Source organism: Labeo rohita, chromosome 18, assembly GCF_022985175.1.
Source record: "Labeo rohita strain BAU-BD-2019 chromosome 18, IGBB_LRoh.1.0, whole genome shotgun sequence".
In the NCBI taxonomy this organism is placed as follows: Eukaryota; Metazoa; Chordata; class Actinopteri; order Cypriniformes; family Cyprinidae; genus Labeo; species Labeo rohita.
Genome location: NC_066886.1, coordinates 28,540,508 through 28,555,770, shown reverse-complemented (window position 1 = coordinate 28,555,770; position 15,263 = coordinate 28,540,508). Strand labels below are relative to the sequence as shown.

Below are 15,263 nucleotides of genomic sequence, written 5' to 3'. Positions count from 1 at the left end.
CACACTCTTACAATATCAGGCCTTTCAGTGTAGCATATGCGAACCAAACACAAACACACAAAAATCCCCAACACATCTGTGTAAGCATATTACGAAACTACAGTGTCCCAAGATCATTCGTCATATTGAATTTCTCGCATCATGCAGTCAATATATGATCGATATCTACAACCTTAAAAAACAGCACTGCAAAAATCTGTATTTTAGTCCAGTTTTCTAGTAAAAATATCCTTAAAACAAGACAAATTTACTTGAGAAGCAACATTAGGTTAGATAAAAAGACCTTTTATGTATTTTTTTTATTTATCCAGTTGGATGTGACTGTTTGATTTGTTTGAAGGATAAATTAAAACTAAAATTTACAAAGGTTTAAAATGTACAGAGGTTTATGCTTTAAACAAGCATAGCTAAGAACCTTAATTCTATAAAGGAATGACGGAAATGTAAAGACAGACTTATATTGAGTAATACACACCAAGAGAAAGCAAATATGAAACATTTATCGAACTATACAGTGTAGCCTAAGTTGTGATATATAGTTCTATATCTGTCCACAACATACTGAAGTTTGCATGTTTCTTTTGCCTTACTGCTTTCCCATCTGCCCTCTTCCTAATTCCTCCCCCTCTCTCTCTCTCTCTCTGTACGGCTGCTGCAGTGTTCGGCCTTACCTGCTGACTGGGCAGAGTGAACTCCAACAGAGATGGGGAGGGTAGAAAGGAGATAAATAGGGGAGCGGAGAGATATTCCGGCATATATGGAGACAGGATATAAAGAGGAATATCAAGGAGGGAGGCGGGAGAATAAATGAGAGACAGGGGAAGAGGAAGAATCATGAGAGGACAAGAGGTGAGCGTGAACAACAGCCCCACCCCGTGATCTCTACGGCACACTCGGTGGATCGAGTGACACTCCACCTCTCTCCGTCCCTGCGTCCAGATTCGCCACAGCATCAGCTTACCGGGTTGCAGTCAGACAGCATTCTGGGTAACCTGCCACTGCTTTACTGATGGAGCCAAGAGATGACAGGCAATACAAACCAGGAGCTGCTCTGCACTTTGTAGTTACATGGACACAAAGCGCTTTGAAAAATTCAGAGAGATGATGGGAGCGAGAAAATAAGACCCTGGTTTCCCTTGTGAAAATAGAGTACACTTTAGCATACTTCTAAAAAGCATTCATCGCCATCCTACTCATCATCATTTCATTTTATTTAAAAATGTAGAATAGGATAAACAAACAAAAAATGACCTAAATTTAGCTTTTAATGAAACTGAAATATCATGCTTTCATTGTCTGTGGTTTCTTCAATAGTATTAGTTTTTTCAGCCGTGCATCCTCTAAAAAAGAAGTACGCTTCAGCACACTTTACAAAAAGTACTTTTAAAAAATTACTTATTACAGAAATAATATATTTAAAAGAATATGCTTAAAGGGATAGTTCATCCAAAAAAAAATTTCTGTAATTAACGATGGATGTGTTGTGATGCTCTTATGAACACATGTTGAAGACTGACACGGAAGAGAAGAAATTTTTGAATACATTTTTGTCTTCTTTGCACACAAAAAAATATTCTTGTAGCTTCATAACATTATGGTTGAACCGCTGATGATGTCCTTACTACCTTTCAGGGCCAAACATGTATTAGTTGCACTGCTGTCTACGTAGGGTCAGAAAGCTCTCAGATTTCAATAAAAATATCTTAATTTTTGTTCTGAAGATGAAAGAAGGGTTTGGAACGACATGAGGGTGAATAATCAATGATAGAATTTTCATTTTAGGATGAACTATCTCTTTAAGTGTGAACTGAATGTAATGTTTTTGGACATTTAAGTGCATGTTATTTACAATAAAATTAAAATGTATAGTTTACATTTATATTAAGATTGACCCACTTACACAGGACTTAATTATATTTCTATGTAATTTCATAATTACTTCCGTTCTCTTTTAAAATATGGTTAAAGTGTATTGCTGAATGTACTAACAAGCATTTATGATAAACTAAAATATACAATAATGTCATTTTTATTTAATGTGTGTCAGGTATTTAAATATATTTGTAATTCTATTCATAATGATAAAGTTGAAATTTGCTTCATTTAAAATATATTAAATTATTAATATATTATATTATACGATCCCAAATGCAGATGTAAACGATCCCAGCCGAGGAAGAAGGGTCTTATCTAGTGAAACGATTGGTTATTTTCATAAAAATAATACAATTTATATACTTTTTTCAATGTCGAACAATCGTCATGTCTTGCTCTGCCTGAACTGTTTTTTTCCGGTTCATGACAGTTAGGGTCGAAAAAATCCCATCTCATGTTCTCCCTCAACTTCAAAATTGTCCTATATCGCTGTTTACTTTTTTTGTTAAGGGTGTTTGAAGATGAGCGTTTGAAATAGCATTTAAATCGTATTTTTTTTATAACCAATCGTTTTGCTAGATAAGACCCTTCTTCCTTGGCTGGGATCGTTTACAACCACATTTGTGAAGTGGACTTCTCCTTTAATGTAGTACATACAATATATATATTTGATAACTGTTTTAGGTCTTTAAAGACTCATTTTTTAATGGTGTCTATTGTCATTGATGATAGCTGCTCGCATCTCAACATGTCTAACATACATTCCTTGCTGGATGAAGGACCATCATTTTCAACCGAACCTTGACAAGACAGAACAGCTTGTGGTTTCAACAAACCCATCACTTCATCACAATTTCACCATCCAGCGAGTCACATCAACCATAACACCGTCCAGGACAGCAAGCAACCTTAGAGTTATGACTGATGATCACCTTAACTTCTCAGAAAACACTGTTAGAACGGCCCGGTCCTGCTATTTGTCTTATAAAACATTAAGAAGATCAGGTCCTTTCTATCGGAACATGCTACACAACTCCTTGTTCAAGCTCTTGTTCTGCCCAGGCTGTACTAATGCAATGCTCTTCTGGCAGGTCTTTCAGACATTTCTTTCAAACGTCTACAATAATCCAAAATGCGACAGCAAGAGTCATTTTAATACGCCGAAAAAAGCATGTCACACTTCTGTTCATCAGCTTGCACTGGCTACTAATAGCTGCTCAAGGCATTGATGTCTGCCTACAAAACAACCACTGGCTCTGCACCCCTTTACCTAAATTCACTACTTCAGACCTATGTGTATATATATATAACCTTACTACATATACTGCATTAGACTATCTTGGACTTGTCACAGCACAAACATATTATTGCTCTTTTGTTGGTTCGTCCATTGTCTTCATATGTAAGTAGCATTAAATAAAAGCATCTGCTAAATGATTAAATGTGACCCTGTACCACAAAACCAGTCTTAAGTACCACAGGTATATTTGTAGCAATAGCTAAAAATACATTGAATTGGTGAAAATTTTCGATTTTTCTTTTATGCCAAAAATCATTAGGATATTAAGTAAAGATCATGCTCCGTGAATATATTTTGTAAATGTCCTACCGATTATTATATTACCAATCAATTTTTGATTAGTAATATGCATTGCTAAGAACTTTATTTGGATTTTCTTTTTTTTTTTTTTTTGCACCCTCAGATTTCAGATATTCAAATAGTTGTATCTCAGCCAAATATTGTAACAGCCCATACATCAGTGAAAAACTTATTTATTCGTTTTCATTTATTCATTTAAAAAAACTGACCCTCAAGACTGGTTTTGTGGTCCAGGGTCACAAATGTAAATGTAATGTTAATGTAAATGTAAATATCAAATAATACTACATTTACACAACAATTACAATCAAGTACTTTACATGTACTGTTAGTCAAAAACATAAAATAAGTGCATTTTAAAACATTACCAAAGATTATTAAGACATGAATTAAAGACAATGAATTAAAATGTACTTTAAATGAACAATTTTAATTTAACATTTGACATTTAAGTGTGTTAAGAAACATGAAAGTCATGAAAGTGTCACTCTTTAAGTCCACTTAAGTGGCCTTATTTCATTAATATTACATTTTCTGCAAGAACAATTTTCAGAATATATATTTTTAACACTTGAATTAGACATTCGATACAATTAAGGACACTCTTTTTCACAGAGTTGCCCTTGATTGAAGTCAGATGAGAGCTTGGCAGAGTAAAGGAATGGTTTAACCAAAAAGGAAAACTCCGTTTATAAAATTCATAAACGAAATGCCATTTCAAACCACAAAAAGAAGAACTTTAGCACACTTCCCAAGCTGTTTTTCTTTATAAACAGCAAAACCCAAAATAACAGAAAAAAACACCATAAAAGTCATCATTTTGACTTAAAATAAAAAGAAATCAAAAATGAGAAGTTGGTCACAATGCGGTCTTGTGGACTTCTCAATCACACGTGTACTGCTGCTGTAAGTGCACATGAAATGAGCCTTTAGTACGGAGTCTTTCACTCAACTCTATTTTGCCAACTCCAGGTACATACGTAATGTAGGTATTGACAATCGGCCATACAGACACACAGGCACCACACAGACAGTGATCACACACTCAGCAGGGACCATAAAGGGCAGACAGGGATCAAACACCCCCACAGGATCCAAACATGCCCACCTCTTACAGATAAGACCGCATCAGATCACATAAATCCAGCGCTAGTCAATGATAGTGTACTGGATGAGACGACCCAGAGATCAGCACACAGAGCTTTCTCTTAAAGTCAGATGAGGCCCTCAAAAAGTCCCAAAACAGTCTGAAGAAATCCAAGCAACTCTTACCTGGAATCGGAGAATGATGGTCCAGATGAGGCCGAGAGTGAGGCGGTGGTTTCCATCAACTATATCATGAGAACCAACATTTTCTAGATGAACCCTCTGCTCTTTGAGAAACTGAAGAGCCTTATCTACATTCTCCAAACAGTGGATCCTCATCCTGCCTCTCGTGGGTCGAGGCTTAAAACAAGAACATATTAAAACAAAAACATGTTACAAACACGTGAGTCATTGAGTCAAATCATTTAAGCTATCATTCATTTGAGATGCTTTAATCCAAATAGTGCAGCAAAAGTGCTAGTGATACTAAACAACAATATGGACCTTAATAACAGACCTAGATAACAGGTTGTTCAGCTTGTGTTCTGGAAAACTAGAGAACTCACCAGCAGCTCTCCTGACAGCACCTCCAGCAGTCTGATGAGCATGTATCCGTCTCTCAGGTCATTATACAGGTCAGAGATACGGCAGGACACACGGGCCAAGTGAGAGTTTACCCACTTAGTAAAGGTCTTCTTCTGTACTGCGTCCCTCTCATCTGGTAGGATGACAGAAAGTCACAAATAGAAATGTATAATATTAAAATTAAGGATACACAATATCAGTACCATAGCAGTTATCAGACTGCTACAGGGCAAATCCTATTAAAAATTATGGATGTGACATTTTGCGTTTCGAATGTGACATATAAATGCTTAGAGAATGTATGCGTTACCAATATACCAAACCATATGTTTATATTTTAATAAACCCTTGTTGATAGAGTCTAAACATCAGCAAAATATCAGTCTAGGCACAACTTTTCTATGCTGAAAAGGGAAATAATAATATGGATGTGACACAAAAAAGGACACAGTTTTTAAGAGACTACATACTTTGTAGTATTTCTGCAAATTAAAATGCACAAGCCAGACGCAATAATACCCAACAAATAGAGAAGCGATGGCTCTTCACAGAACACATAATTGTTACAATTTTGATGTGTCTATTTATGAGGAATATGTACTGTTACAGATGGGATAAGCCTGAAAATACTACTTACCAAACTATAGAAAATGCACTAAAAATAAAAAAATGCTTTAAAAATTTTAAGAAAGACCTCACATGGGTATTTGAACCACCAAACGTTGACATCTGTGCTGTCAGTATAGTAAAAACCTTTGGTAAAAACCTTATTTTTTCATGGTAAGGTTGACTTTTATATGGAATTACCCTAGCGTTTTCTTTATTTATCAGTCAGTATTATAAATAGTATATACTCATTTCTCTTATTTTTACATTTTAATTATAGTTACCATAGTCTCATTTACTGTTAATCATTATAAAAAACACAAATTTAATAATAAACATTTATCTCAGAATTAATATTTATTTTGCATACTGTACATTATAATGTTGTTTTGCCTAAATCCATTACACAATTATTTTCAGTAATATTTTTGGAAATTATTATTATTCATATTAATTAATATTATTACAATATTATTCGAATTTAAAATGAAAATAAGTGTTTTCTATTTTAATATATTTTAAAACACAATTTATTCCTGTCATGAAAAGCTGAATAATTTCTTATTAGGGATTTAACAATATTATCAATATCATGATACCGTGACAGCAAAACTCTTGATATTATTGTGATCCCACGAAACCACAGGTCTTCCGGGCAAAAAGTGTAGTTTTTAAAATATACTACAACTTTTTATTCTAACATAAAAGATCTTCAAAGTTGTATTTTGGGCCATTATGCTTTGGCACAGTACCTGCCAAACAAAACTGAAAGCACAATATGGCTTAATCTCTACATCAAGTCTGTTTTTGCTGTGCGTTTCGAAGGCAAAGCGAAGCGCGCACTTCCTTTCAACTCGTGATCTGGTGTTTTCTGTGCCTCAGAACGATAGCTGTTTCATGTTTTTGTTGAAACTGAAAAAATGTCAGGATTCTTTGATAAATAGAAATGTTAAAAGAATGTTTTTTAAAATATCCATATTTTCTAACATTATTAATGTTTTTAATATCAGTTTTGATTAATTTAGTTCATACCCGCTGAATAAATGTATTAATTTCTTCAAGAAAAACCCCAAACTTTTGAATGTTAGTGTATACAGTACATGCTCAAAATATAGACACACACACAACCACAGATCTATCAGATCTTCTGCTCACCTGCTAGTGCTTTGATGCGGGAGCACTCAAATAGTTTGGCACTGGTGGTCTCTGTTTCCCAGAATCCTGTGCTTGCAGGCCTGTTGTTGTTGTTGAGCTGTCTCTGGGCCTCAGCATTGTCCAGGTCTGTTGAGGCATTGGCCATCGCGCCTGCTTCCTCAAGCAGCCCTGCATATAGTACAGTAAAGGTCAGTTTACACAGTACCACCCAAAGAGATAAGCAGCCAAACCTACTGTAGAAACTGTACCACTGTACAACCACAAACCTAATAGAATCCAAATCACAATTCATAAAATGCACACAAATAGATATTGATTTTAAAAATACAATTTAGAGTAGATACAGACAGGGAGACAAGGCACTCTGAGAAAAATGAATGGGAGAAACGGCAACTCGACAAATGCATTTTTGACATTCACTGCTTTTGTTTTCTCTGATTTATTGCTGATTTGACAAGTTGTTGAACTGTAAATTTGGCAAGCAGTTTCAGACTTTTCTCACTGAAGTAGAAAGACATTGTTCTAACATAACTAGGAAGTACCTGCCCAGGGGGTGTTACCAAGATGGCCACCATGTGAACTAACTTTAGTTCACATAAATAATGAAAAACATTTACTCAACCTCATTTTGTTCTAAATTTACAAGACATTTGTCAGCCAAAGCTCATTGGGGGGAAAGTGCATTTGACAACAATTCTGCAAATAATATTATGCTGCTTCTTACATATTTTACACTGTCAAAGAAAAATTTCTATGAAGTGTAGGGCTGCCACTAACGGCTTTTTAATATTGATTAACCTATTGACTAATTTATCAATTAATCGATTAATCTAAACGATTAATTTCCCACAAAAAATCAACAAATTTATTTAGAAGAAAAATGTGACACAGCATTTCTGAGGGGAAAATGTAAAAATACATTCATTTATGTTTTATGTTTATTTACTTTTTAATATTAAAAATTAAAATGGAATCCAGAAAAGTAATGGAAAACACAGAATTTGGTAAAAATAAAACTGTAGAACTCTTTTTTAATAATAAAATTTAATTTAACCATGAAAACAGAGTATAGAAAAATTTAAATGGGAAAAAAACTGAATTTGGAAATAAAACAGATTTTATAGGGCCCTATAATTGTAATTAATTTTGTGATAATAAAAATAGATGTAAGTGACCAGTAGGCTTTAAAATTACTTAAAAATTCATACATAATAGCAATGGGGCAATAATAATTCGTTTTAATGAAGTATCAAAAGCAAGAAGTCATATAGTTTTATTGAACAAAATGGTTAAAACATATAATGTATTATAAACAATAGAGCTAATGTACATTACGCATTACAACAAAGGCCTGCGGAGAGCGCCAACAACCTGATAATTGTTTTTACACTTTACTGCGCGATCTAATCCTGGTTGAATATTGACTAAACATCATTTAATTCAAATTTCCACTTAATCTTTAATATGCAGCCACTTATTTACGACAGAAATGATATAGCCACAGTAATTTAAAGAATATGTGGACATCAAAACGTGTAAACTCAGAGTGAGGGTAAGAGCTTTTATTTTGAAATCGTGATGAACAGTTAGCATACTGAGATATTAATGATTATAAATGATTTACCTTACAAATCTGATGAAATGGCACCCGTTGTGTTCCCAGATAAACGTTAATATGTTTAAACGTAATAATAAATCTCAAGCAACAAGCAGAAATTGAGTTTGAGACGCAAACCACACATGTAAATGGTAACAGTTTGAGTAGCAGTGTTTAGCGTCAACGGAGCCGCTCTGAGACGTACGTAACGTACACACATGTAAATAATTAAAGCGCATATATTAAACCTGCATGGCATATATTTATTTAACTGAATCATAGAGTTTGTGAGTTCACAATTATGCTTAATTATTTTTAAATGGGTTTAATATATCATGCAGCCTTGGAAAACAATCTAATAATGCGTTTCATGGATTATCGTCCGTGAAATGCGCCACTTCCGGTATTTTGCCGGTTATTCAACGCGGGCAAAATTAAATCGAGGATTTTTTTAGTCTACTAGGATTGATGAATCGCGACAGCCCTAATTAAGTGTCACTAAAAGTTTGTTCAGTTCTGAAACAAACTTGAATCTGGCAATGTTTTGTTATTTTGGTTCTTGTACATATCACATCAATTTGGATATATATCCAGCGAGTAGTTCTAAAAGGTTAATCGCATATGAATACTACAAATAACTGATAGTGTTAACAAAATCAAACATGAAATAAAAGACATTTACAACCATGCTATTTTAGCTTGTTTCTACAAGTGTTTGACCTTCACTTCACAGCACCTGAAGTGTAATGCTGTACCGGGGGCGCTATCAAGCAACTATGTCTATGTCAGAAAAGCCATACATATGAAAATGTTATGAGATGCAAACAAAAATTTATTAGTTTACAAAATTTGCACTATGGTAAAAGCTAAATTAAAGCTGTTCATCATATGAAGCAATTGTGTCTGTTCAGAAAGTTTGGATTATACAACTCAATTCATGTGGATTATTTTTACTAACCCTTGAAAGTGACTTTATACACATAAAGCTACACATAGTTAAAGTTTCACTGAAAATACACCTATATTTTATATAAATTACTGTTGCTATCTTTAATATGAAAATAAATGTGATTTGTATTGTTGGGTTATAATAATTTTGTTTGATCACATGTGGTGCACTTTATGTTCACAAAAAAGTGATCAATTTAAGATGATGAAAATGTTCCTTCATACAATTTAAGATGGATTAATACCAAGTCTATTTTGTAAGGAACTACAGAGTCATTGGAACACAGCCATGCTTCCTGACATGTAAACTAATGTAAGGCCTATATGTGCAGCGCAAGCTAGCTTAACAGGTGTTTCGCGTCACAGTTATTAGCCTACTATGTTATCTAACAAAGCTCAGAAATGCTGCGTTGGCTATTCAGCAGGACCAGAACAATTAATTTTATGATTCAGATATTCTGGTGAAACCAAAACAAATAACTGTCCCATTTCTTCTCAAGCTGATGTACGGTAGCTTCATGATGTCAAGTGACCTTTTTATAGGAATACGGAACAACTGGGTCAATTCACCTACCAATGAGAGAGAGCAGCCCCCTTTTTTCTTCAGGGTCTTGATAAGTGAATTTAATATGAATGAATTTCTAATAGATTTAGGAGGCTAATCCTTCACCCCATCCCCCTTCCAGAACCCTTTCCACTGTCTGCCAGTGAACAACCACACCAACACTGGTGTACTGTGTGTCAAATGTGCTGTTTCATGAATTTGCATCCATACAGTCACTGTCCTTATGGTTATAAACAAACACAGAGAGTCTTTGACAGGTGTGACCTGCGCATTCACCTCACACGTTCATTGAGATTTCAGTCATTATTGTCTTAAGAGAATGTAGCACACAAATGCAGAGCGCTCCCCTCCCCCAGTACTCATAAACCCAAAATCTCAACAGACCCATCCCCCATAATAACACACACACACACACACACACATATGTGCACACACACACTGGTTTTGGGTTTGGACAGATATTCCAACTGGCACATCAAGAGATAGAAAAGGATACGCTGAATTTATGCTTTGTGTGACAGTTTTATGCCATTCATTCTTATTCTTATATATATTTGCATTAATATATTTACATATTTCACTTCTACATATATAAACATATGTATATACATACAAAAAGTGTATTTAGTAGGTATTTTAAAATGGCATGACAAGATAAAGAAAAACATACACTGAATGCATGTTTTGTGTGACAGATTTATGCCATTCTTTCTAATTTTTCATATATATATACATATTTGTATTATATGCATTTTCATATTTCACTTTTTTAATTTGACTATATATATTTTCATTACATTTTCATATTTCACCTTTCTTATTTCAAATATATATTTGCATTAAATACATTAACGTACTTGTACATATATAAATGTATGCATAAACAAAATAATATTTAGTAGGTATTTTAAATGACATGTCAAGAGACGTATGCTTTGTGTGACGATTTATGCCATTATTTCTCATTTCAAATATATATTTGCTTTATATGTATTTTCATATTTCACTTGTACATATATAAATGTATGTATATATACAAAAAAAGTACATTTAGCTCGAGAAGGAAACACGATGCATTAAAAGCTGGGAGGTGAAAACTTTTTGAATTTGAAGATTAAGGTAAATTGTACTTAATTTGTCTTCTGGGAAACATGCAAGTATCTTCTGTTGCTTCGGAAGAGCAGTACTAAATGGGAAAAAATTATATTTAAACAAAATAAGAAAAATCTGGACATCTTCATCATGTTCAAAAGTTTTCACCCCCCCGGCTCTTAATGCATCGTGTTTCCTTCAGTGAATGTTTGAACCTTTTTTAATAGTTGTGTTTGAGTCCCTCAATTGTCCTCATTGAAAATGAAAAGATGGATGTCAAAATCATACAGTCACTACTGGAAAGGGTTCAAATATGCAAAAGATGCTGGGAAACTGAAGAATCTGCAGGACCTGGAGGATTTTTCTAAAGAACAGTGCTCAGTTTAACTATTCAGAACAAACAAGGGAAAACAACTAAAAACAAAAACAAAAAAACATTCGTAGATCATCCAGGTAACCACACACAGTATTAAAAACCAAGGGCTCCCAAACTTTTAAAGGGGGTTATTTTAATAATTTCAGCTATTTTTTTGTCTTGTGGACTAAATGTAAACATCTTTTATGTAAAATATCTACTCAGGGCAGTACTAAATAAAAAATAACATGCATTTTGTATGATCTCTCTTATTTTGTTAAAATTATTCACATTTTCACAGATTCTGCAAGGGGTTCCCAAACTTTCACATACCACTGTACATATATTTAAATGTGTGTACACACACACACACACACACACACACACAAATTTGTGCTAGTTAAACATCTTTTATTTTTTTAAAACCTCACCAGCTCATATATAAAAGTGTTTCAGATGTTTCTCAGTTGGCCTAATTTCTCAAATTCTTCAAAAATTGTGAGATATATTGGTGAAGTATATGGGCCATGTGTTTTATGCAAAAAGGAATTTATCTCTTTAAGCCGCGCTGACATTTTCCCTTTTGTCATTGAGTAAAATTCACAATCACAATCCACTCTGCACATTCTTTTGTAATTTCATTTGATTTATCAATGTATTAATAACACAAACATACCCAAAATAGACTCTAGAGAGCTTGCAAATATAATTTTAAGTTCACAAATACTCTCTACCAATCAGGAGAAGGGGCCTTTGAGATACCCAGGAGACAGTAAACGTTATTTCAAAATGAATGCGAGATAGATACCTAAGATAATTTTAAAGGAATGGGTTATTGTGACATGTTTTCTTATCATACGGATAAGAAGATATGTATCTTGCTAAAATGGTACCAAACACATAATATTAAAATGCAACCGTGACCTAGAAATATTACTCCCACTTTTGAGAAAATACACCCACAAAGTCTATGAGCTGCTCATAAGTGAGATCTCTGGTGAGACATCAGGTTGCTCATTCTAATTCGTCTTAAGATGGTGTTCCACAATCTCTTCCTTTATTTGCAGCCTCATTATAAGTTTGGAATCACTGAGGATCAGATTCATCAGCAAGTCCATAAACATTTTTTTCAGAAACAGGTTTTCCAAATGTCTTGACAAACATAATGTTTCCTCATATGTTGAAATATCTCCTACTGAAGGAAGTTTGGGCAGGGCTTATCAAAATAGCTAACAGTTTTAAGTTAGTACATCAAATCACGTCAATAGGACATCTCAGTGGGCTCAACATTTTTATATAGCCAGGACACTTTATATCACAGCCTCGCAAAACCTCAATTGACAGCTTTTGCAATGGATGAAAGCAATGAACACATTTTCCCTTCACAATCAGTGGATGTCTGAGAGAGGAAATTATATTAATAATAAATGGCAGAACTATTGTGACAATTGTGATTTTTTTTCCTACTTACTATTGCTAACTGGTTCATTTGCCAGGATACAAAGACTGTCATTCAAGTGTGTATTTCTGATAAATACTAATTTAGTTAACTTTCAACTCTTTTGAACTCTCAACTATTACTATTCTTTAATATTTCATTGTGAAAAAACAAGTACACTAGCATGCTTTTAAAAATAGTACTCTTTTACGGAAATAATAGGATATACTTTTAGGCGCAAACTAAATGTGATGTGTTTTCTGACATTTAAGTGAATGTTTACAACTTAAGTTAATATGTGTTATGGTTTAAATTATTAAATGCAATTAGCTGAAATATTGTCTTTGAAATATGGTTAAAATGTACTGATAAGCATTTGTGGTTAACTAAAATATACTTTAATGTTTAAACTTGTATGTCATGTATTTAAATTAGTGCTGTCAAACGATTAATTGCGATTAATCGCATACAAAATAAAAGTCTGAGTTTGCCTAATATATGTGTGTGTGCTGTGTGTAATTATTATGTATATATATATATAAACACACATAAATTCATGTATATATTTAAGAGATATTTAAGTATATGTATTTATTATAATTTATATGTAATTTACATAATATATAAATAAAAATATGTTGTACATTAATAACATTTCTCTTAAAACATTAATTTGTGTGTATTTACATATACATAATTACACACAGTACACACACATATTAGGCAAACTCAAACTTTATTTTGTATGCGAATAATCGCGATTAATCATTTGACAGCCCTAATTCAAATATATTTGTAATAACACATTTTTAATGGTGAAGTTGCACTTTAGTACATGTAAAACATTATCAAAACATAATATTTATTAAAGTAAAACTTCTTAATTTGACATTTTTAAAGGGGTCATCGGATGCCCATTTTCCACAAGTTGATATGATACTTTAGAGTTTTAATGAAAAGTCTATAATATACTTTGGTTAAAAATTCCTAATGGTGGTGTAAAACAACACCCTTTTTACCTTGTCAAAATGAGCTCTGCAAAAATCACCCTATTCTGGTCGAGGTTGCTTTAAATGTTAATGAGCTCTGCTCGCCCCGCCCCTCTCTCCTCTCTGTGGAGTGACGAGCCTGTTTACTTTAGCCGCTAAACTTGCTAACTAGCACGTTATTATGAAAGGTGATTGCAGAGATTCATAAAAAAACCTTATACTCACTTCTGCTGTAAGTGAAGCTGGATCACGAATGATTTGTGCGAACATAGACGGATATATGTAGATCGGGAGGCGCATTCCCTTCACAATCAAACATAATCCACTGCATCTTCAGCGGCTCAGATGTTGGGAGTAAATGACGACCACTATGTTCATTATTACATCCAGCAACACAACACCTCAATCGCTCAATCTGAGATATCCTTGTCTAACTTACATCCCTGCTCCAACATCGAAACAATGGAGGTCGGACTGTTACAGCTGATTTAAGGCGGGTCTGAGGTAAGACGCTCATGTCAATCAACTATCATGGGAGCAGTCGATGGTTGGCTCGATTTGAAAAAGGGAATATTATTTTTACCAATTAATTAAAAACCACTGCATGGATTTTTACCATTATAGGATAGATGTGTACATACACTGCCAACACACATTAATGTTCATGCAACATTTAAAAGTGAACTTTGCATCCGATGACCCCTTTAAAAGTGTACTTAAGTGCACACTTAATGTGCACTTTCAATACAATTTAGCATACTTCTTTCTCACAAGGGTTCACATATTAATAATACACAAACAACATCCAGACACGCACGGAAATTTATCTAGTAAGAAAACTAATTTGCAATGTATCTCTTACACAACCTCTGTATTGAATAACATTGTGAGTCAGTATAATGTATCAAGGGTTTCCCTCCCCACTTCTCTGATACCAGAACAGTTTGACCTCATGTCAGGCTCTCTTGTCCTTAAACTAGACCTGTTGGGGCTTTATTCCTCCCCAGCACCTGGTGTCCACGGACATGACAGGCCTCTAACTGCAGGATCTGACTGACATGTGTTTCTTCTCGACAAACAAACACAGCTGTGAGAGGAGCACAAGACTTCAGGCGTTCACACGTTCACAATTAACTCCACTCCTCACAAGCCGTCTCAAGAATCAGACTCGACCGCACCGCGCACACACAGTGACTGCATTTGATTCAGGTCATTTATCTTCTGAGGTTTAAGGCAAAATCAGTAGTTCTGGTTGATGGATTGTGGATTCTAGCGAGTAAATGTGTCGAAAAGACCTGTTTTTTTTTTTTTTTAAAGGTGGGTAAATCAAAGAGCTGAAGCCTTATTCTACTGCTGTCCCTTGCAGAGTATT

The 15,263-nt window shown here is 34.1% G+C and overlaps 1 protein-coding gene across 7 annotated transcripts in view; it reads right to left on the bottom strand.

Moving 5' to 3' along the window:
* The window catches only part of LOC127180540 (spectrin beta chain, non-erythrocytic 4), a 93,819-nt gene that overhangs the window by 74,503 nt on the left and 4,053 nt on the right, over positions 1-15,263 (bottom strand). For 6 of the 7 annotated variants that reach the window (XR_007829661.1, XR_007829662.1, XM_051134663.1 and 3 more), the window contains exons 2-4: positions 6,908-7,075; positions 5,128-5,279; positions 4,748-4,921 (exon numbers count right to left, since the gene is read on the bottom strand). Coding sequence is in view for 5 of the 7 variants with exons in the window: in XM_051134663.1 (XP_050990620.1) it covers positions 4,748-4,921; positions 5,128-5,279; positions 6,908-7,052 (471 nt within the window). In the remaining 2 variants the exon portion in view is untranslated. Of the gene's footprint in view, positions 1-671; positions 852-4,747; positions 4,922-5,127; positions 5,280-6,907; positions 7,076-15,263 lie in introns of those variants that run through there. The other variant, XM_051134666.1, reaches the window with a different exon arrangement.